At 37.9% G+C, this 21,206-nt stretch overlaps 2 protein-coding genes across 3 annotated transcripts in view; both read left to right on the top strand.

Annotated features, from left to right (window-relative positions):
* The window catches only part of LOC142358736 (fermitin family homolog 2-like), a 184,877-nt gene that overhangs the window by 110,149 nt on the left and 53,522 nt on the right, over positions 1–21,206 (top strand). For both annotated transcript variants that reach the window (XM_075410281.1, XM_075410282.1), the window contains exons 2-3: positions 19,054–19,338; positions 19,629–19,862. In XM_075410281.1, the coding sequence (XP_075266396.1) occupies positions 19,179–19,338; positions 19,629–19,862 (394 nt within the window). In that variant the 5' untranslated portion in view covers positions 19,054–19,178. The remainder of the gene's footprint in view (positions 1–19,053; positions 19,339–19,628; positions 19,863–21,206) is intronic.
* LOC142358734 (beta-centractin-like) lies at positions 15,759–18,805 on the top strand. The gene is made up of 2 exons (XM_075410276.1): positions 15,759–15,814; positions 17,351–18,805. The coding sequence occupies exons 1-2, from the start codon at positions 15,792–15,794 to the stop codon at positions 18,501–18,503; spliced, it is 1,176 nt and encodes a 391-aa protein (XP_075266391.1). The 5' UTR covers positions 15,759–15,791; the 3' UTR covers positions 18,504–18,805.

The following is a 21,206-nucleotide window of genomic DNA, read 5'->3' on the forward strand; positions in this document are numbered from 1 at the left end:
TTTTGTAACCTTTTTTGTAATTTTTTTAATAAGAATTATTCACCCTCGTCTGGATACAATATTTCGCTTGCATATGATACATTGGGTACAATATAAACCTTGTAAGCGTATATTTTGATAGGAGCAGAAGCTTTACTTGTAATTCTTCTTTTCAAGTAAGAAAACAAGAAGAGTTTGTCGATAGAGCGTAACAAGGATCTATTCTGTAGCTTTTTTCGGTAATTTTTCTAAGATTCAGTCGTCCTTGTCGGAATACCATACGTCACTTGCATATGATACAATGTGTACACTATAGCCCTTTTAGGGGTTTGGTTTGTTAGGAACAGAGCTTTTACTCGTTACAATTTTTTCAGATACCAGAGTGCTCGCATTTCCATTGAGAATAGTCTATGTGCATTTGCTGTCCAGGTGACAAATTTTATTACAAAGACACTAAAATTTTTCTTAATTTTTACGTGTCCAACAACCTGGCCGCACAATTCTAATTGCCCTCTTTCTTAATATGCAAAATCATTTATTTAAAACTGAAGCAGTAGTAACCGGATTAGTGACCCATGTGGGAATCCCGTTGTCACAAAATTTGAAAAAACATTAGCTGTTTCCTCCCTTTTAATTTCTCTTAGTATTATAGTCGGCGATTACTTCTTATGGTTTGCCACCTAATACAAGAATTGATTCTTTAACAATGAGCTCATTGACGGTTTTTTTGTCAAAGGTTTTCCGGAATTTTAGGTAGAAGACTTCTAGTAGCTCGATAAGTTTTTGGTCACTAAAGTCATAGATTTTATGATTGAAACGAAAATGGTGGACGCTGTTTGAAAGCTTTGCCTTAAAACCTGAATTTTGAATCGTGAATTTAATTGTTTCTAAAAATAGAAAAGACCGTCAAAAATAACTTTTTCAAAAATTTTAGATGGACATGAGATGGCAGTGTAACTTTGTCAGGAGGGCAAAACTATGCGTTTATTTGAGACACGGTTTTTAAGATTGACGGTTTGGTTTAGGTTGGTGGATAGCGGTTTCAATCTCCAGATACCTATTTCATCAAAACCTTTGTTTTTAATGGTGTCCAATTTTCAGAAGCATTAGATGGATATGAGAGGCAGTATAAGTTTGTCAGGAGGGCCGAACTATGCCTTCATTGAGACAAGGTTTTTAAAATTGAACATTGAGGTTGACGGATAGAGGTTGAAAACGTTTGTTTTTCTTGACGTCCAATTTTTGAAAGAATAAGTTTATTGGTTCTCTGGAACAGGGCATTGTATTATGTAGTTCTTTAGGGAAGTTTATAATAGCGTTATTAAAGAATTTCGTTGTAAATAAATTCTAGATGAACTGGTTAAAAAACTTGTGTTCAAATTGCATGAAGCTGTGTTTGACCCAAAAACATTTCGCAAGGTACATTGGTGCTTGGGTCACTGCTCTTGCGTATCTCTTGTCTTCCGTAACACTGAAATTTGTAGTGACTTAAGAATTTTCAGTTTTCTATTTTGTATTGATCACCTAATGTTCTCTCATTGGTAGGTTTGTATCCGGAGATTCGTTATCCAAAAAAGACACCAGTTGTTTCGTAGTACCAATTTGCTCTCTAAAATCAAATAGCTGTTCGATATTTTTTTTGAGTTAGGAGATTGTGCAAACAGTTTTCGTGGTCAATATGCATTGTCTTCAAGTTAATGCTCAAGAGATTATCAACGGTCAAAACCGTTCGGTAGGTTCTGGTAATTTTTCCTCGCTTGGAAAATTAATATATTACGTGATAACATGTTTAAACATTACATCTGTAGTTTGTGCTTATAGTTGGAATATGATCATCTGCAATTAAAACATGAGATATTTGAGGATACTGTAATAAGAACAGTGTCCAATAATTTGGGGCTGGGAGAGATATCTTTTGCTTTTAATGTTTCCCTGACATCAACTAGGATGCCTCAATGCTTTGTTTTTCCCGTTGTCGGGGATTAGGTCCTGTCGAAACGTATATAAAACCTTAAAAGTAGAGCGTTGTTTGGGACTGCATCAATGATTCAATTTTTGATCAGGCAATTCACGTCATTTTTTTATGTAGGACAGAAATAGCAAGGGAGCCTTTTTGCGTGAGTTCCAAAGTTTTTCGGACATTAACAGTAACAATCACAATTTCAGCTTTGTCCTAGCCTTTTTGTCAATCCTCACAGCCTTCAACCCAGACATTGTTAGTTTTCCTGAAGATCGTAAGATTGATTTTGATACCCTGATTTTATTGCTGGTTAAGACAATTGGAGTAAATCAAGTCCCCCTGTTTAGTAACTTATTCTGGTCCAACTTTTACTGAGTTTTGTTAGGATCAACTGCTTTTTTATAGGTACCAAGCATTTTTTAAGAATGTTGATATATATATATATATATATATATATATATATATATATATAATTGTATATATATTATATATATATATATATATATATATATATATATAATATATATATATATATATATATATATATATATATATATATATATATATATATATATACATATATATATATATATATATATATATATATATATATATAAGGCTCACAATTGCGTTTTTTTCTAATCTGTTGCTCTGGTTCTCGTTTTTGTATTGATCGCTTAATATTTCTCTCATTGGTAGGCTGTATCTGGAGATTCGTTTACCAAAAAAGTCAGCACTGATTTTCTTACTTCTGTTGCTTAGGAGTGGTTTATAGTGGGTATACGCTACTCTCTTCGATGCCCTCTATGTTTACCAAAGAATGGCGTGGACATGATTTACGTCTGAATTTTAATTTCTGTCGGCGATTTTTAAAACACACGCGAAGTAGGAGTTCTGAGTACTTACAAAAAGTAGAATTTCACGGTCTAGAAGTCAATTTTTTAGTCTAATGGGGGTAGCAAGGATCCGCATTGTAGTTTTTCTCTGTACTTTCCTAGTTAAGACTTAATCGCCCTTGTCGGGACACTATATTAAAAATTGTACATGTACGACAATTTTTAGAGGGTACGCGCTACTCTCTTCAATTCACTGTAAATTGATCAAAAAGTGGAACCAAAATGATTTACGTCTGGATTGTAATCTCCGTTGGCGATATTAAAACAAAACACGAGACGGCGGAGTTCTGTGTACTTAGCAAAAAAATGAATTTCACGGCTAGAATTCAATTTTTGTTGTCGATAGAGCGTAACAAGGATCTATTTTGTAGCTTTTTTCGGTAGTTTTTTAAGACCCAATCGTCCTTGTCGGAATACCATACTTCACTTGCATATGATACAATGTGTACACTATAGCCCTTTTAGGGGTTTGGTTTGTTAGGAACAGAGGTTTTACTTGTTACATTTTTTTCGGATACCAGAGTGCTCACATTTTCATTGAGAATAGTCTATGTTTATTTGCTGTCCAGGTGACAAACTTTATTACAAAGACACTAAAATTTTTCTGAGTTTTTACGTGTTCAACAACTTGGCTGCACGTTTTTACTTCACTTTTTTTCTTAACATACAGGATATTTTTTTTGTTCGAGGAAAAAGATTTTTAGGACATCAATCATTCAATTAGTTTAACTCGTTCTGGGGAAAATTTATTCGTTACTGATCAGTTTATAGTAGTTGGCGTTTTCATATGTAAGTCAATGATGATGTAATGTTTCTGTTGGATCCTTTATTTAAATCTGAAATAGAATTAGTTAAACTTGTGGGAATCTCCTGGTTATTTGAAACTTGTGCTTATTTGAAACTTATTTCAAAACCGGAGTACTGAAACTTGTGGGAATCGCCTTTTTATTTTCACAAAACTAAGTAGCTGTTTCGTACTTGTTCTTTTTTCTTAGTATTATAGCGATGAGGTCGTATGCTATACCACCTAATCCAAGAATTGATTATTTATCAATCAGCTCAATGCGGGGTACTTTTTCGAAAGTTTTCTGGAAGTCTAGGTTAAAAAACTGGCAGTTGCTTGATAAGTTTTTGGCCAATAAACCATAAAATTTATGATGGAAACAAAAATGTTGAACGTTGTTTGAATGCTTGGGTCGTGAAACGTGAATTGTGATTCGTGAATTGAATTGTTTTTAAAAATAGAAAAGACCGTCAAATATAACCTTTTAAAAAGCTTCAGATGGACATGAAAGGCATTATAATTTTGTCAGCAGGGCTAAACTATGCCTTTTTTTGAGAAAAGATTTTTAAAATTGAACATTGAGGTTGGTGGATGGCGGTTTCAATGTCCAGATACCTATTCCATGGAAACCTTTGTTTTTATAAACGTCCAGTTTTTAAAAGAATTTGCTAATTGGTCCTCTGGAACGTATTATGTTGTTCTTCAGGGAAAAACATATTGGCGTTATTAAAAAATTTTGTGGATAATTTCTGGATGAACTTGTTTAAAAGTTCAACTTTATTCGAGTTGTATAAAGCTGTGTTTTGACCCAAGAACAATTCACTAGTATACGGTTGTGCTTTCTTCATTGCTCCTGGGTATCTCTGGATTTATTTGAACATTTTGGAGCGGGCTTCTTCAACTTCGTAATTAGTTTAATATTTCATTAGTCTTCTTAGCAGTTTCTACTGTTAACTCAATGATTTCGGATAAAATTGCAGGATCGTTTTAATCCGTTTAAGTTTTGTGTATTATGAAAAAATTCATAATAAGATGAGATGTTTTACTTTTTTCCAAGGAAGCAAGTTTGCTCCATGTGTTGTCGCATTTTGTCGCTTTTTCACAAAGAACTTGGTAGTATTGTTTTTGCTTCAATAATTGTTTCTGAATCGTACTCATCAGGCAAGTAAAAAACTTATCCAGTGATATTTGTAGTGAATCAAAGCTACCGTTTTTTACCGTCATCTGAGTACTATTGATGAGTCAAATTCTGATCTTAATCCTAATTAGACATACTGATGAGTCAAATTATGACCACGCCGTATATTGTCATATCTATTAGATAACCTAAAAATTATGAATGTAGACCTGGAATGATTACAGAGCAGTAATTAACCGCCCAAATTTGCGGAGGAGTGATTTTACTACTTCGTTTGATAAGAATTTTTTTATGTATTTCAAATATTATTATTGGGTAGGCGCTACGCTCTTCTATGCCCTCTAAATTGACCATAAATGGCTTGGAAATGATTTACGTCTGGATTGTAACCTATATCGGTATTTTTAAAATAGAACACGAGACGGCGGAGTTCTAAGTATTTAGCAAATAATACAATTTGGCGGTCTGAAAGTCAATATTTGTAGTCGATAGGGTGCAACAAGGATCCGCTTTGAATCCTTTTTCTGTAATTTCTTTACTAAGACTCAATCGCCCTTGTCTGGATGCAATAATTCGCTCGCATATGATACACTGCTGGGTACGATATAGCCCCTGTAGGCGTTTAGTTTGATAGGAACAGAAGTTTTACTTGTTATATTTCTTTTCGGATAACAGAGTGCTCGCATTTCCTTTGCGAATAGTCTACTGGCCTTTGCTGTCCAGGTTACATTTTTGTTACGAAGAGACTAAAATTTTTCCGAATATTTACGTGTTTAACAACTTGGCAGAAGGTTTTTCCTGCCTTTTTTCTTAATATACACAATGCATTTTTATGTCTTCAGGGAAAATGATTTTCTGGACATCAATCATTCAATCTATTTAACTCATTCTCAAGGGAAATATATTCGTAACTGATCAGTTAATAGTAGTTGGCGTACTCATATGTAAGACAAGGATGATGTAAAGATTCTGGTGGATCCTTTATAGAAATCTGAAAAAATAGTAACCGACGTATTGACCCCTTTATGAATCCCCTTGTCATGTTCACAAAACTAGAAAAGCGTTAGCCGTTTTGTACCTGTTCTTTTTTCTTAGTATCGTATCCTGCGATGACGTTTGTTGCTATGCCACCTAATATAAAAACTGTTTATCTATCAATGAGCTCATTGTGGTGTACTTTGTCGAAAGTTTTTTGGATGTTCAGGTAGAAAACTGTTAGTTGCTCGATAAGTTTTTGAAGCCATAGATTTTTTGATGAGAACAAAAAAATTAAACGTTTTCTCAACGCTTTGGCCGCAACACGTGACTTGCAGTTTGTGAAATTAACTGTTTCCAAAAATAGAACAGACCATCAAATATAACTTTTCAAAAATTTTAGATGAAATTGACAGGCCCTATAAATTTGTCAGGAGGCCAAAAATATGCTCTCTTGAGTCAAGTTTTTTAAAATTGAACGTTTCTGTGGGTGGATATTGTTTTGGTTTCAATATCCAGGTGCCTACTTCATGAAGAACTGTGTTTTTATTAAAGTCCAATTCTTAAAGGAATAAACTTATTGGTTCTTTGGAACTGGCCATGTATTATATTATTCTCTCGGGAATTTTTTTTGGTGTTATTAAATAGTTTTGTTGTATATAGTTTTGGAATAAACTGGTGAAAAAGCTCACCTTTGTTCAAGTTGTATAAAGGTGTGTTTTGCGCAAAGAACGTTTCACTTGATACGGTGGTGCTTTCTTCACTGCTCTTCGGTATCTACGGATTTCATTGACCTTTTTTGAGCGGAATTCTTCCGCTTTGTAGGTAGTTTGATATTTTACTGTTCTTCTTCGTTATTTCTACTTTTACCTCAATGATATCGGATAAAATTTTGGGATCGTTTTAGTTTCATTTTCGTTGCATCATGTACAATTCCGATTAAGAGTAGATGTTTCATTTTTTCCCAAGGAGGCAAAATTGCAAGAGCCGATGGGGCATTTGGTCATCTTTTCATTAAAAATTTGGTAAAATGTTTGATACCACTAACCCAGAGGCTCATCAACATTATTGTAGCAATACGGTAGAAACTGTTGTTTTTATTACTGTCTTGTTTGATTTGTGGCAATCAATTTCTTCAGAGCAATTTTTTTAGTTTTTTTGGTTACTATATTATCGACAGAGAAAAAATAACATGACTGAAACTTAATGTGATCTGAGCATTTACTTTTTCTATTTTGTTTTGGTTGCTTAAATTCTCTCATTTGTAGCCTTTATCCGGAGATAGGATTTGTTAACCGAAAGGCCACTAGTTGTTTGATATTCCCAATTTGCACTCTGAAATCAAATAGTTGTTCAAAATTATGTCAAGTTAGGACATTGTGCAAAAGTTTTTATTGTCAATGCGCCTTGTCTTCAAGTTGATGCTAATGAGAATATTAACGGTCAAAACCGTGGGCTGGCTTCTAGTAATTTTTCCTCGCTAGGAAAGGTAATATAGCATGTGATAGAATGTTTCAACATTACATCTGTAGTTTGTGCTTCTAGTTGGAGTGTAATCATCTGCAATTAAAACAAGAGCTATTTGATGATACTATACTTAGAACAGTGCCCAATAATTTGGGACTGATAGAGATATTTTTTGCGTTTAAGCTTTCCTTGACATCAATTAGGACGCCTCAATGCTGTTTTTCCCGTTGCTGAAGATTCTGTCCTTATGAACGATTTTATGAGGCCTTAAAAATAGAGATTCTTTTGGGGCTGCATCTTTAATTCACGTTTTAGTAGAGCAAATAACGTCATTGATTTTATCTAGGACAAGAAAATGCAAGGGAACCTTATTGCGTGAGTTCCAAAGTACTTCGGGCATTAACAGAAAAGAACAAAATTTCAGCTTTGTCCTTGCTTTTTTGTCAATCCCCCCAGTCTTCAACTCTGTTATTGTTAATTTTCCTGAAGAGTGTAAGGTTGCTTTTAGATTATTATCCGTTTGGCACAATTCAAGTCGTCTATTCAGTAACTTATTCTGGCTCTGCTATTAGTCAGTTTTTTTAGGATTGGCCGCATTTTTTATAGGTAAAAAACCTCGATTTTAAATGATCTGATAATTTTTATATACTTCTCATAATTGCGATTTTATGGTTTGTCCTATTACTTTCTTTTACTGGGGTTCTCGTTTTTGCTTCCTGTCACTCTTCTGATTCTTACGCCGTTCTCATCAGGTATGCATAAGGCTTATCTGGTTATCTTCTTAGCAAATCAAGGCTACAGTATTTTACCGTCATCTGCGTATCATTAATGAGTCAAATTTTGATCCTAATTAAGCATATCGATGAGCCAAAACTATGGTAAAGCCGTATTTTGTCATATCTATTAGATTACATAAATGCTGTGAATGTAAAACTGGAATGATAATGGATCAGCAAATAATCATTCTGTTTTGCTGAGGAGTGATTTTGTTACTTCGACTGTTAAAAAATGGTACATGTACGACAATTTTTATTAGAGGGTATGCGCTACTCTCTACTATGCCCTGCTAATTGATCAAAAAGTGGAACCAAAATGATTTAAGTCTGGATTGTAATCTCCGTTGGCGATATTAAAACAAAACACGAGACGGCGGAATTCTGTTTACTTAGCAGAAAACTAAATTTCACGGCTAGAAGTCAATTTTTGTTGTCGATACAGCGTAACAAGGATTTATTTTGTAGCTTTTTTGATAATTCTTTTAAGACTCAATCGTCTTTGTCGGAACCCAATACTTCACTTGCATATGATACAAAGTGTACAATACAGCCCTTTTAAGGTTTTGGTTTGTTAGAAACAGAGGTTTTACTTTTTACATTTTTTTAGATACCAGAGTGCTCGCTTTTCGTTTGAGAATAGTCTATGTGCATTTGCTGTCCAGGTGACAAATTTTATTACAAAGACACTAAAATTTTTCTGAAGTTTTCCGTGTTCCGGCAAGTTTTTACTGCCCTTTTTCTTAACATACAGAATGCTTTTCTTTGTCTGCGTGGAACGGGATTCTCTATACATCAATCATTCAATTTATTCAACTCATTTTCAAGGGAATCGTAGCTGTTAAGGATCAGTTTATCGTAGTCGGCGTTAACATATGTAAGACAATGATGCAATGTCTCCGGTAGATCATTTATATAGATCAGAAACAGTAGCATCCGAAATAGTAAACAATCTGGTAATCCCCTTATTCCCTTAACAAAGCTAGAAAAACGATAGCTGTTTCTTACTTGTTCTTTCCGTTTAGTAATATAGTCTGCAATGGCGTCTTATGGTTTGCCCCTTAATCCAAGAATTTTTAATCAATGAACTCATTGTAGTATACTTTGTTGAAAACTTTCTGGAAGTCAAGTTAGAAAACTGGTAGTTGCTCGATTAGTTTTTGAAGCCATAGAATTTTTGATGAAGACAAAAAAGTTAAACGTTTTTTGAACTCTTTTGTTATGTCACGTGAATTGCGAATTGTGAATATAACTGCTCCAAAAAGAGAAAAGACCGTCAAATATAAATTTTTCGAAAATTTCAGATAAAATTGAGAGGGGGTATAAATTTGTCAGGAGGCCAAAAATATACTTTTATTGCGTCAAAGTTTTTAGAATTGAACATTTCTGTTGATGGATAGCGTTTTGGTTTCAATATCCAGTTACCTATTCAGTGAAAACTTTTTTTTTGAAGTCCAATTTTTGAAAAAATAAACCTATTAGTTCCTTGGAACAGGGCATTGTATTATATAGTTCTTTCGGGAAGTTATTACTGGCGTTTTAGGACTGAATTACCATTATCGGGATACCATGCTTCGCTAGAATACGAAACAATGGGTTCAATATAGACCTTTTAGGCGTTCGGTTTGGTGGGAACATAGGTTTTATTTGTTATAAAATTTTTTATCAATGAGCTCATTGTGGGGTACTTTGTCGAAAGCTTTCTGGAAGTCTAGGTAGAAAATTCGTAATTGCTCGATTAGATTTTGGCCAATGAACCCATAGAATTTATTATGGAAACAAAATGTTGTACGTTGTTTGAATGCTTTAGCCGTGAAAAATGAATTGTGAATAGTGAATTCAAATGTTTGATGTGATAAATGAATTGTGAATAGTGAAGAAACAGCAAGAAACTACAGGTGTTCAATGCGAAACCAATGATGAAGGGTTTAGTGCAGACGAAGAGTGTGAAAGTGATGATACGATAGACATGAACAAACTTGCTCAGCCGGAAATGGAAGTTAATAACGATGAGCAAACGAATCCTGAGCATGATATTTCTAAGTTGATTACAAATACGTTGGACCCGGGTAATATTCAAGTAATCCATCTAAACTGGAAGTGAGATCGGAGGTTGATAAATGTGATGATGGATTTGATGAGCCAGTGAAAGAAATCAATTTTGAAATTAGCGATCCATCAAAAGTGAACGTTAGTTTGGATTCCACAGATGATATGGTTCCGTTTTCATCTCCAGCTGTTGATAATGTTACGAGTACTCTCAAGAAAAAAGAGAAATCAGATGTGAAATTAGAAGGTACACCTGCCGGTTCGGGTATCGGTCGAAAAACAGCGAAAAGAAACGGAAAGAACGGACAATATAAACATGGATTTTTCATATCAGATGCGGAAAACAGCGAAGTTGAAGAAACTACTCAATCTGATTGGGCTCGTTTCAATAAAGATGTCAAATCGTGTATTTTCAGGAGTTTGATCTAGAGGACTGAACATTCCACGAAAATTAAGTTGATTAATTAAGTCCCACTGCCTCTAGATTAGTGGGTGAAGATATTCCCCAGAACACCATTTATGGTGTTTATCATCGGCACTAGCTGCCTAGCCAACGCTATCAAAGTTGCTCCCGAGGCACTCAGAAGTCAAGTACAGCCTATACTTTTCGCCAGAAAAGGACTGAGCCTGAACCCCAACGCCAAGAATAAACGGACGAATCTCGAGCTCCTACTCACCCGTGGACCATTAAAGAACAAAAAGAACTTGATACTTTGGCACGGAGTGATCAGCAACTCCATCACCAGGCACATCTCGAACAATTACAGTGCCCTACCCGTCTCCAGCCTCGTTGAACTACTGCGACGTTTCAGTGATCGAATCTCGGCTATAGTGTACTGTCAACGACTAGGATCCCCAAACATATTAGAGGAATTAAGAAAGCTTGACATCCTGGTGATCGACGCAGGAAAGAAGTTACTATCAAAGAGACGCCAACGATCAGGGTGGTATCGGAAACAGCTTTCATTGGTTCATCCGGACTCCGCGATAGAGTTAGGGCTTCTTACAAGAGTGCTCCAGAGAAGAAATAACCTGAAGAGCATCGTTCTTCGGAACAGGACCTCCGGACGGAAGCGCCCATCTCAGAAGAGAAGCGAAAGAAAAACAAAAAGGAAACGACCTTCAAAGAATAAGAACAAAAAGAAGAGAAACAAGAGTACCGGCACCAAGTAGTCGCTAGCGCGTGTATACCACTGCTCTGGTAGCTTCCTGGAACTTCTGTTCCGGTGCGGCCTAGGTGGTGGTATACTCCAAGTAGTCACTAGCGCGTGTATACCTCTGCTCTGGTAGCTTCCTGGAACTTCTGTTCCGGTGCGGCCTAGGTGGTGGTATACTCGCCCCTGACAAGGTGAAAATGCCACCCAAACGGACGAAACAATTAACTTCTACCAGTGGAGAGGAAAGAGATGGCTGGAATTGCGAGAAATGCAAGAAATTGTTTATAGACCCCAATGACAAGATAATTGAATGCGACCGCTGTAGCAAACACTACTGTATCAAATGTATCAACATGCCAAGCGCAGCCTATGAATACATGACCAGACCAGAAGTTATCTGGTGTTGTGATGCATGTATCGACTTTGCCAGGACAACGATAAAAGAGGCAACACATCCACGGAATGATGTCGAAGAACTACGTAGCGACCTAAACACCACGATGAACTCGATCAAAGCGCTGATGAATGACTTCTATTGCTTCATGAACGGACAGAAGAGCAGAGAAGTCCCCCCAATCGAGCGGATCTACCGCCCAAAATTGGGTCCCTATTCCTCAGCAACCGGTGAAACCTATAAAAGAAATAATCCTAGAAGCATCTGCCGAACAGAAAAGAGAACAGGAGGAAGAAAGTAGACGAAGGAAGAACATTGTAATTCACAGAGCACCGGAAGACAACCAACAGGGAGAAGAAGAGAGACTCAAAGAAGACGACGAACTAGTTGACTCATTACTGTGCGAGATTGAACTACCAGACTTACGAGCCAAAAAATGCAAGAGACTTGGTAAGAAACCCACCCAAGATGACCCAAATGCAAAAGATAGACCACTGATGGTAACATTCGAGACAGAGGAAGAGGTTGCAAAAGCTCTACAGAATTTGACTAAACTGAAGGGGAAGGAAAAACGACTCGTCAACCTGAGAGTTTCTCCAGACCGAAGTATGAAGGATCGAGAAATTGTCCGAGAACTAGTACAGAGGGCAAAAAACCTGGCAGCAAACGAAACAGGAGACTACGTGCACCTCGTCCGAGGGAAAACCATAATAAGAGTCAGGGCCAGAAAAAAACATACAGACGGAACCTCGAACTCTGGTTCAGCAACGTGGACACACTAAGTGCCCAGAAGACATCAGAACTTAGGATACAAATTGAGGGATCAACTGTCAAACCGGACATTATCCTGTTATCAGAGGCAAAACCAAAGAACTCAACTCTACCATGGGACCCATTATGGCACAAAATTGACAACTATTCACTGGAGGGTACCAATATGAACCCAAAGGAAAATGGACGAGGACTTCTGACCTACATCCGAGACGACCTAAAATATAACTTCATAAGTGAGGAATCCATTACCGAGATCCAACAACTTGAGATCAAATTAGCCGGCAGCACTTTAACAGTAGTAAACATGTATCGTAGCCCGAGATCCTGCGACGAAAACAACGCGAAAATCAACGAGTATCTGAAAAATATCGGAAGATCAAGGAAAAAATTCATAGTGGTAGGCGACTTCAATTATCCAGATATTGATTGGGAAGTGGCACGTGCAACTGGCGAAGCAGAGAGCAACGAATGGAGATTCCTGGAAGCCGTGAAGGACTCTTTCATGGAACAACATGTGAAGACGCCAACTCGAAGTGCCAGAAACAACCGACCATCTTTGCAAGATCTAATGCTGACGCATAGTTCCCTGGAACCAAAGAGAATAGACCATTGTGCACCCTTAGGAAAAGGCGATCATGTAATGACCAAAACATCGTTTGCTCTAACTGTAGGAACTGACATCAAGTATCGCCAAAACTACAGGAAATCCAACTTCAAAGCCATCAGAAAGTACCTGAAATCTAAATTAGACACCAACTCCACAGTCACCCAAAATGTAAACGAGAAATGGGAGCTCTTCCGGGACACGATCCAGACCGCAGTGGAGAACCACGTTCCATTGACAAAAATAACAAGAGGAGAAAAAAGTAGATTACCACTTGACTCCGCAACTAGAGAAGCCATCAAACAAAAGAAGAAGACAGGGAAGCAGTTCATCAAGGAGAACTCGGACTGGTCATATCGAGAGTACGCACGAAGACGGAACATGATCAGGAAGCTAACTAGAAAACGCCAACATGAAAAAGAACAAACTGTGGCAGCGGTGTGCAAGAGCAACCCGAAAGCGTTTTGGTCTTTCGTCAACCAGAAAACGAAAACAAGGGAAACCATCCCGAGACCTTGAGAGGGAGGATGGAAACACGACAAGCTGTGACTATGAGAAAGCAGAAACGTTATCCAAGTTCTTCGCATCTGTGTTTGTCCACGAAGAAGAACCAGACTGGGACATTGCAGTCACAAACCGAGACCAAATCGACGACAACATCTATATATCAACAAGTGAAGTCTTAGAGCAACTAAAAAAATTAGACGACACGAAATCACCAGGATATGACGGAATCCACGCTAGAGTTCTGCTGGAAGCAAGAGAAAAAATAGCTGAATATCTCACAGAAATTTTCAACGAATCTTGGAGAACAGGTACAGTCCCCGACGACTGGAGAAGGGCCAACATCTCAGCGATCTACAAAAAAGGACCAAAGAAAGACGCAGCTAACTACAGACCGGAGAGCCTGACATCCGTATGCTGCAAAGTTATGGAGAAGTTTGTAAGAAAACACCTCATGAACCATATTCTGACAAACGACCTGATTAGTCAGAAACAGTATGGGTTCATGACTGGAAGGTCGACAACACTGCAGCTCTTAAGAGCAATGGACGATTGGACAGAAGCGCTAGATAAGAATAACGAAGTGGATATTATCTACCTTGACTTCAAAAAAGCCTTCGACACAGTCCCTCACCAGAGACTCTTCAGAGTACTACATCAACTTGGAATTGGAGGTAAAACCCACGACTGGATCCGAAGCTTCCTCAATGGAAGAGAGCAAAGAGTGATGGTAAACGAAATTCCTTCAAGATGGGAACCAGTACTGAGCGGAATACCGCAAGGATCGGTACTAGGACCAGTCTTGTTCATCATCTACATCAACTCAATGACAGACGTGGTTCAGTCCCCACTCCTACTGTTCGCAGACGACGCAAAGCTCTACAGAGAGATCTCAACAGTAGAAGATCAACTAGTCCTCCAGAAAGACCTAGAAGAACTCCGAGCATGGTCGAAGACGAGCCTCCTTGAGTTCAACGCAGAGAAATGTGTAAAGATGACATTGACATAAAAGAAGAAGACCACATCAGAGAGAACGTACAATCTTAACAAAGACCAAAATCTTAAGATTGTGTACAAAGAGAAAGACCTGGGAATAATGACCGACAGCAAACTTAGTTTCGAAGAGCACATCTGTATGAAGTTGAAGAAAGCGAACTCTATTCTTGCCCTAATCCGCAGAAGTTTTATTAACATCAGCAAACAAGTATTTCTACAACTGTACAAAGCATTAGTCAGACCCCACCTAGAGTACGCGAACCAAATCTGGTATCCAAATCTTAAAAAGCATAAGACCAGTATAGAAAATGTTCAAAGAAGAGCCACAAGGCTAGTTGGATCCCTGCGAGGTTTAAGTTATGAAGAGCGGCTCAGGGAACTCAAGCTACCAACCACAGAATACAGAAGACAAAGAGGCCGGATGATAGAAATCTTCAAAATTATCAATGGAATGTACGACGAATCTGCTACGGGAAATCTAATTCAGTTTATCGAACGAAACTCGAGGAAACATGGGCAGCAACTTTCCATCAGAAGAGCACGACTGGAGCTGAGGAAAAAGTTTTTCTCAGTTGATGGACCTAAAGATTGGAACGAGTTACCAGAACACGTCGTGTCAAGTGAAAGCTTGGGTATCTTCAAGACACGACTTGACAGACACTGGCAACACAGGATGTTCCGCGAATTGTCCTAGGGTAAGGGACAACACGGAGGAGCTGGTCGACAGAGGCAACAAACCTACAGACCAGAATACTCGAACTCGAATTCAAATGTTTGATTCAAATGTTTGTTAGATGGACATGAGAGGCAGTATAATTTTGTCAGGAGGGCAGAACTATGCCTTTATTGAGATAAAGTTTTTAAAATTGAACGTTGAATTTGGCGGATAGTGGTCTCAATGTCCAGACACCTATTCCATGAAAACCTTTGTTTTTATTAACGTCCAGTTTTTGAAAGAATAAGCTTATTGGATCTGTGCAACAGCATTGTATTATGTAGTTCCTTAGGGAAGTTTATTTTGGCATTATCAAAGAGACTCGTTCTAAATAAATTCTGGAGGAACTGTTTAAAATGCTCAGCTTTTTCCAGTTGTATAACGCTGTGTTTTGCCCCAAGATCTTGCAACTGGGATACGGTGTTGCTTGCTTCACTGCTCTTGGGTATTTCTGGATTTCACTCACCATATTGAGAGCGGAATTTTTCATTTTCGTTTGTAGTTTGATTTTTTATTGCTCTTCTTAGTAGCTTCTACTATTGACTCTATGATTTCGGATAAAAGTGCGGGATCGTTTTAATCCGTTTCAGTTTCGATGAAGCATGTACAATTCCTATTAAGATGAGATGTTTCAGTTTTTTCCAAGGAGGTGAGTTCGCAAAAGCCAAGGGGCATTTGGTCACCTTTTCATAAATAAGGTGATAGAATGTTTCAAAATTCCAACTTTAAGGTCTGCTTTTTGGAGTATAATCACCTGAAATTAAAGCAAGCTATTTGAGGATACTGTAATTACAACTGTCCAATAATTTTGGACTGGGAGAGATCTTTTGCATTTGGGGTTTCCCTGACATCAATTAGGACGCCTCAATGTTGTGTTTTCCTCTTGTCGGAGATTTTGTCCTTACGATAGATTTTATAAAGCCTTAAGAACAGGTTCGTTTGGGACTGCAGCATAGATTCACTTTTCGGTTAGACAAATATCGCCATTGATTTTATTTAGGACAAGAAGTTGCAAGGGAGCCTTATTGCGTGAGTTCCAAAGTACTTCGGACATTAACAGTAACAATCACAATTTCAGCTTTTTCCTAGCCTTTTTGTCAATCCTCCCAGTCTTCATTCAACCCAGTCATTGTTAATTTTCCTGAAGAGCATAAGATTGATTTTGGATCTTGATTTCATTGCTGTTTATAATAACCGTTCGGAGCAATTCAGGCCTTCTGTTTAGTAGCTTATTCTGGCCCAGCTATTAGTGAGTTTTGTTAGGATCGGCTGCACTCTTTTATAGGTAACAAGTCTGGGCATTAATTAATCTGAGTGTTTATATATATGTGGCTCATTATTTACTTCTGATCTGTTCTACTAAGCTCTTTTGCTCGGGGTCTCGTTTTTGCTTCCTTGGACTCCTGATTCTTACGCCTGTTCTCATCAGGTAAGCATAAGGCTTATCTAGTGATCTTTGTAGCGAATCAAGGCTACCGTTTTTTTTACTGTCATCTGCGTATCATTGATGAGTCAAATTTTGATCCTAATTAAGCATATCGATGAGCCAAAGTATGGCCACGCCGTATATTGACATATCTTTCAGATCACCTAAGCACTGTGAATGTAGAGCTCGAATGATTACGGATCAGCAAATAATTGCTGTTTTGCGGAGGAGTGATTTTATTACTACGGTTGTTAAAAAATGGTGGATCTTTTCCGTTCGTGCCACCCCCCGTACGTTATGCGCCCCCCCCCCCCCCCCCCCAGTTGCAGAGCACGTGCCGTTACATAGTAAATCATCATGTAAAAATATGGCAAGTGCGTCTGGGTGGCGCAAATAATATGCGCCCACTAAACTGGGGGGGGGGGGGGCACAAACAAAAAAGATCAAAATGGTACATGTACGACAATTTTTATTAGCTGGTATGCGCTACTCTTTTCTATGCCCTCTAAGCTGATCAAAGAATGGCGTGGAAATGCCCTTAATTTCAGACCCCCCCCCCCCCCTAACATCCCCTCAGAATGAAAGAGACCCTAAAATCTCCGTAAAGCAAGGGGCGAGTGAATCTACCACCCTGTTGAGGGTGGGTGCAATTGATGCCCTCCTCGCCTGCAGTTTAAACGTAATTCGTCTGACGTCAGTCAGCTGTCTCCTGGAAGTATCAATTTTGTCGTATTGTAATGATAAACCTTTAAATTGCAGAATCGGATGTGGCTTACATAAAAACATGGATAGCTACGACCTTCTAGCGAATCAACCGGTAGTCATTGACAATGGTTCGGGGACGATAAAAGCCGGATTTGCTGGTGACCAAGTTCCAAAATGCGTTTTTCCTAGCTATGTTGGGCGGGCAAAACATCCGCGAGTCATGATCCAACCGGGCACACTCGATGCAGATTTTCTCATTGGACCCAAAGCCGAGGAACATCGCGGGTTGCTCACAATCAAATATGCGATGGAACATGGTATTGTACAAGACTGGAATGATATGGAGAAAATATGGCAGTATATTTACTCTAAGGAACAGTTATCAATTTTTCCTGAAGAACATCCAGTACTGCTGACAGAAGCTCCACTGAATCCTCGGAAAAACAGGGAGCGGGCTGCTGAACTCTTCTTTGAGCTGTTTAATATTCCAGCACTCTTCGTCTCTATTCAAGCAGTTTTGAGTTTGTACGCCTCGGGTAGAACTACAGGTGTTGTGCTGGATTCAGGAGACGGAGTATCACATGCAGTGCCAATTTACGAAGGTTTTGCTCTTCCTCATTCGATTATGCGTTCAGAGGTTGCAGGAAGAGAAGTGACCAAATATCTGAAAATGCTGCTGATGAAAGAAGGTCACAATTTTGTGTCGTCTGCAGAGAAAGAAATCGTGAAGGACATAAAGGAAAAGACGTGCTACGTGTCATCCAATGCTTCGAAGGAAGAAAATGACAAGCTGACCTATGAGCTTCCAGATGGAACGTCAATTGATATCCATAGCTGCCGTCATCAAGCACCGGAGGCACTCTTCAGACCCGATCAAATTGGCAGCGAGGCGGATGGAATTCATGAACTTTTGGGGAACTCAATAGCGAAATCAGATCTAGACCTGAGAAAGACTCTGTATTGTAATATTGTCCTATCAGGAGGAACTACGTCCTTTAGAGGATTCGGAGACAGACTGTTGGGTGACTTGCGAAAGGTGTCGCCGAAAGATGCAAAGATAAAAATTTCCGCTCCTAGAGAGAGAATTTACTCCACTTGGATGGGTGGATCTATTCTTGCCTCCTTGGATACTTTCAAAAAGATGTGGGTGTCGAAGAAAGAATACGATTCAGAAGGCTTCAGAGTTATTCACAGGAAGACTTTCTAATATGTATCCTGCCTGACTAAAAATACGATGGAATGCTTTTCATGATACAAGCGAGGCCCTAATTGCAAGATAGTTTTTAGTAGTTTGTTGGGTCGCAGCAGCAATAATATGGCTTTTAGTTTCCTCTGGTGAGCAGTACTTCTGATAAATCTGATCTTAAGTGCCTCGTTATTTGATATCTTCATTTCACTTGCTTGCTGCTGGCCGGACCCAAATTTAATTTGTTCAATTTGGCAAAATTAATCACATCTTTTTATTTGAATTGGGTGTCTGTTTCGATTCAATTGAATTTCTAGAAATGGTTTTCTATCCTTTCTTTTGTCTAAATTTTCACAGAACAAATATCTGAATTCAATGTCCATTGTCTTGGGACACTTTTAGCATACTATGAGTCAGTTTTTATTGCAAAGCAAACAAGTGTCGAGGAAATTTCGACGCACGAATGTATTGACTCTGTTCGTTAGACATCTAGATGTAGCAACGTTTGCATATTGTGAACTCAACCATGCATTGAGACATTCTTGTCTGTTCACGCAGAGTTCAATTTCAGATGTGTATACGCTTTTGAGATACATGGTCAGCGCAAGTTACGATTAAGATAATTCTCAATTGGGTTGTTCAATTAATTGGCATTCAACTGAATAAAGAAGAGATTGAAGTTGATCAGAGTGTGAAATGATCAGAGCGGAGGGTGATGAAGCGGAACCATTGTGGCCGATTGTTGTAGAAGTTGTTGGCCTGCCAGGCGCTGAGAGACACCCGCGCAAAGTTTCTGTGGAAGTCAATGGACATACACACGTGGGAAATTTGTGTGACATGATATCGCGCAAAGCAGGTTTGTGGCCTTTATTAACAGTTCTTTGTATCTTGTTGTCTGCGATCAGCCGTTGATTTGGGGAAGAAATGTACATGCTGCAATTTTTCATTTGGATTGTTATTTTAGAAAGACAATTTAACATGCCTCAAACCGCTTAAAGTAGATTCCCGTTAAAATCATAAATCTTCCATGTATTAAAATTTTTAATTTTTTTTTACTAATTGCATGTTTTTCTGACCCCTAATTATTTAATGAGAGTTCTGTTTATATGCATACTTGTCACGTAGATTATTTTTACTGCTATTTAGACCTTCAAATTGACTGGAGCAACTATGCACTGTGGTGGCCAAAGAATAATGTATGGTTACTGAATGGCAGTTTTACTCTTGACAATTGGGAAATATCAGCCAGAGATATTCTCGAGTATGCACCTAGAGTGCACCCAATCCAGGTGATGTTACCAGACATGCAAGTGTACATGTTCGAAGTGGATTTCTCCAAACGAGTATTCGAAGTAGTCAAAGACGTTTGCCGTAAATTATGTAAGTACTGACAATTCTCGAAGTGGCGTAGAGTTGAGGTGTACAAAAAATAATTTGAGGGATTCGGCAAATATTAGGCTTATGTTTAATAGCCGCCCTCATCTTCTCAGCCGGCTATTATAGCGCTCCTATTTTTTTTTTTACTTCGTCGAATAAAAAAATGTTTCGCTTTACCTCATTTTGCCGCCTTTTCAACATTTTGCGTGAAATCTTTTTGACTTCTCTAGGCTAGTTTCTCTCTTCTCTCATTCTGCTAAAAGTGAATTTGAACATCAGTTGCTAAGCAAAGCAATTCAAAATGAACAGAGTCAGTATAAAAATTGAAGTCAGAAATAGAAACGGGATAAACCCATAAAGTCCAATTTTAGATGCCCGCTATTTGAACGTCGTTCCTATAAGTCTTATTTACCATCTCTAATGCTTCTTGTTATTGATAGTAGCCCCTGTAGCCTCTCTCTAAGAAACAGAAGTATGTTCAAATACGAAATGCCATCAAAATAAATCGGACTTAAAAAATGTTTTTTTTTTACAAAAATCTTTTTTTTTCAATATCTTCTGTTATTTCAATCCCAATCATGCTTATTGGAATCAACGGCGGCTATTTTCCGGCAATCTGCCGGGTATGTTTTCTATTGGTGACTGATTCAAATGGTTGGATTTTATTGATAACTGCTGTTTTTTCCGGTTATAATTTCATTATTTTCATAACCAGTTGGTTAAAGAGTACAATTCAAATATAATATATTCATTACAAGTACAATTTTTCCGGTACAATTTTTTAAATAAAATTAGACGTTCCTTATTCTGCTGAATTTAAACGAACTTCTAAATTAGCTAATGTTTCTTTTGTACTGTACAAATTTAAATTGCAGGGGCAGTTTCTTTTGTAACGTTCTCTTAAATTTTGTTTGAGAGTTTATTTTCCTTATTTCAAAAGGAAGTTTTCAATTTCAGAATGTTTTTTTTGTCGTAGAGAACGGTTGCTTGCTTTTAATACAAAGAGTTATACTGTTCTGCATTTTTTTTTTTCACCAAAACATTATCCCCAAGAAAAAGTTAGCCTTACGGAATGCAGTTACTGAAAATTATCTTCTTAACATTGAAACACTAGTGAGTGATTAGCAGTTCAGCTGGTAAAATGTCAGATTTCATCAGAAAGATCTCTTGACCTTTGTTTAATTGCTCTCAAACGAAATTTGTATCAATTATATTAGTCCTGTCGGTCTTTTTTATGCGATTTTTCGCTTGACCAATTTTTCGTCTGACGCATTTGACTTTTCGTCCTCAAAAACGGGATACAGGTAGCGTTCAGAGGGCATTAAGTGCTCTTAGAGCCTTTCAGCT

The sequence above is a fragment of the Convolutriloba macropyga genome, chromosome 2, assembly GCF_964194025.1.
Source record: "Convolutriloba macropyga chromosome 2, txConMacr16.3, whole genome shotgun sequence".
Lineage (NCBI taxonomy): Eukaryota > Metazoa > Xenacoelomorpha > Acoela > Convolutidae > Convolutriloba > Convolutriloba macropyga.

What these genes read in the sequence shown, in the direction of transcription:
- LOC142358734 (XM_075410276.1), top strand. Translation starts at nt 15,792, where the DNA reads ATGTTTCAGTTTTTTCCAAGGAG. An exon ending in TTTCAGTTTTTTCCAAGGAG is followed by an intron (nt 15,815 to 17,350) that starts GTGAGTTCGCAA and finishes TTTAAATTGCAG; the next exon opens with AATCGGATGTGGCTTACATA.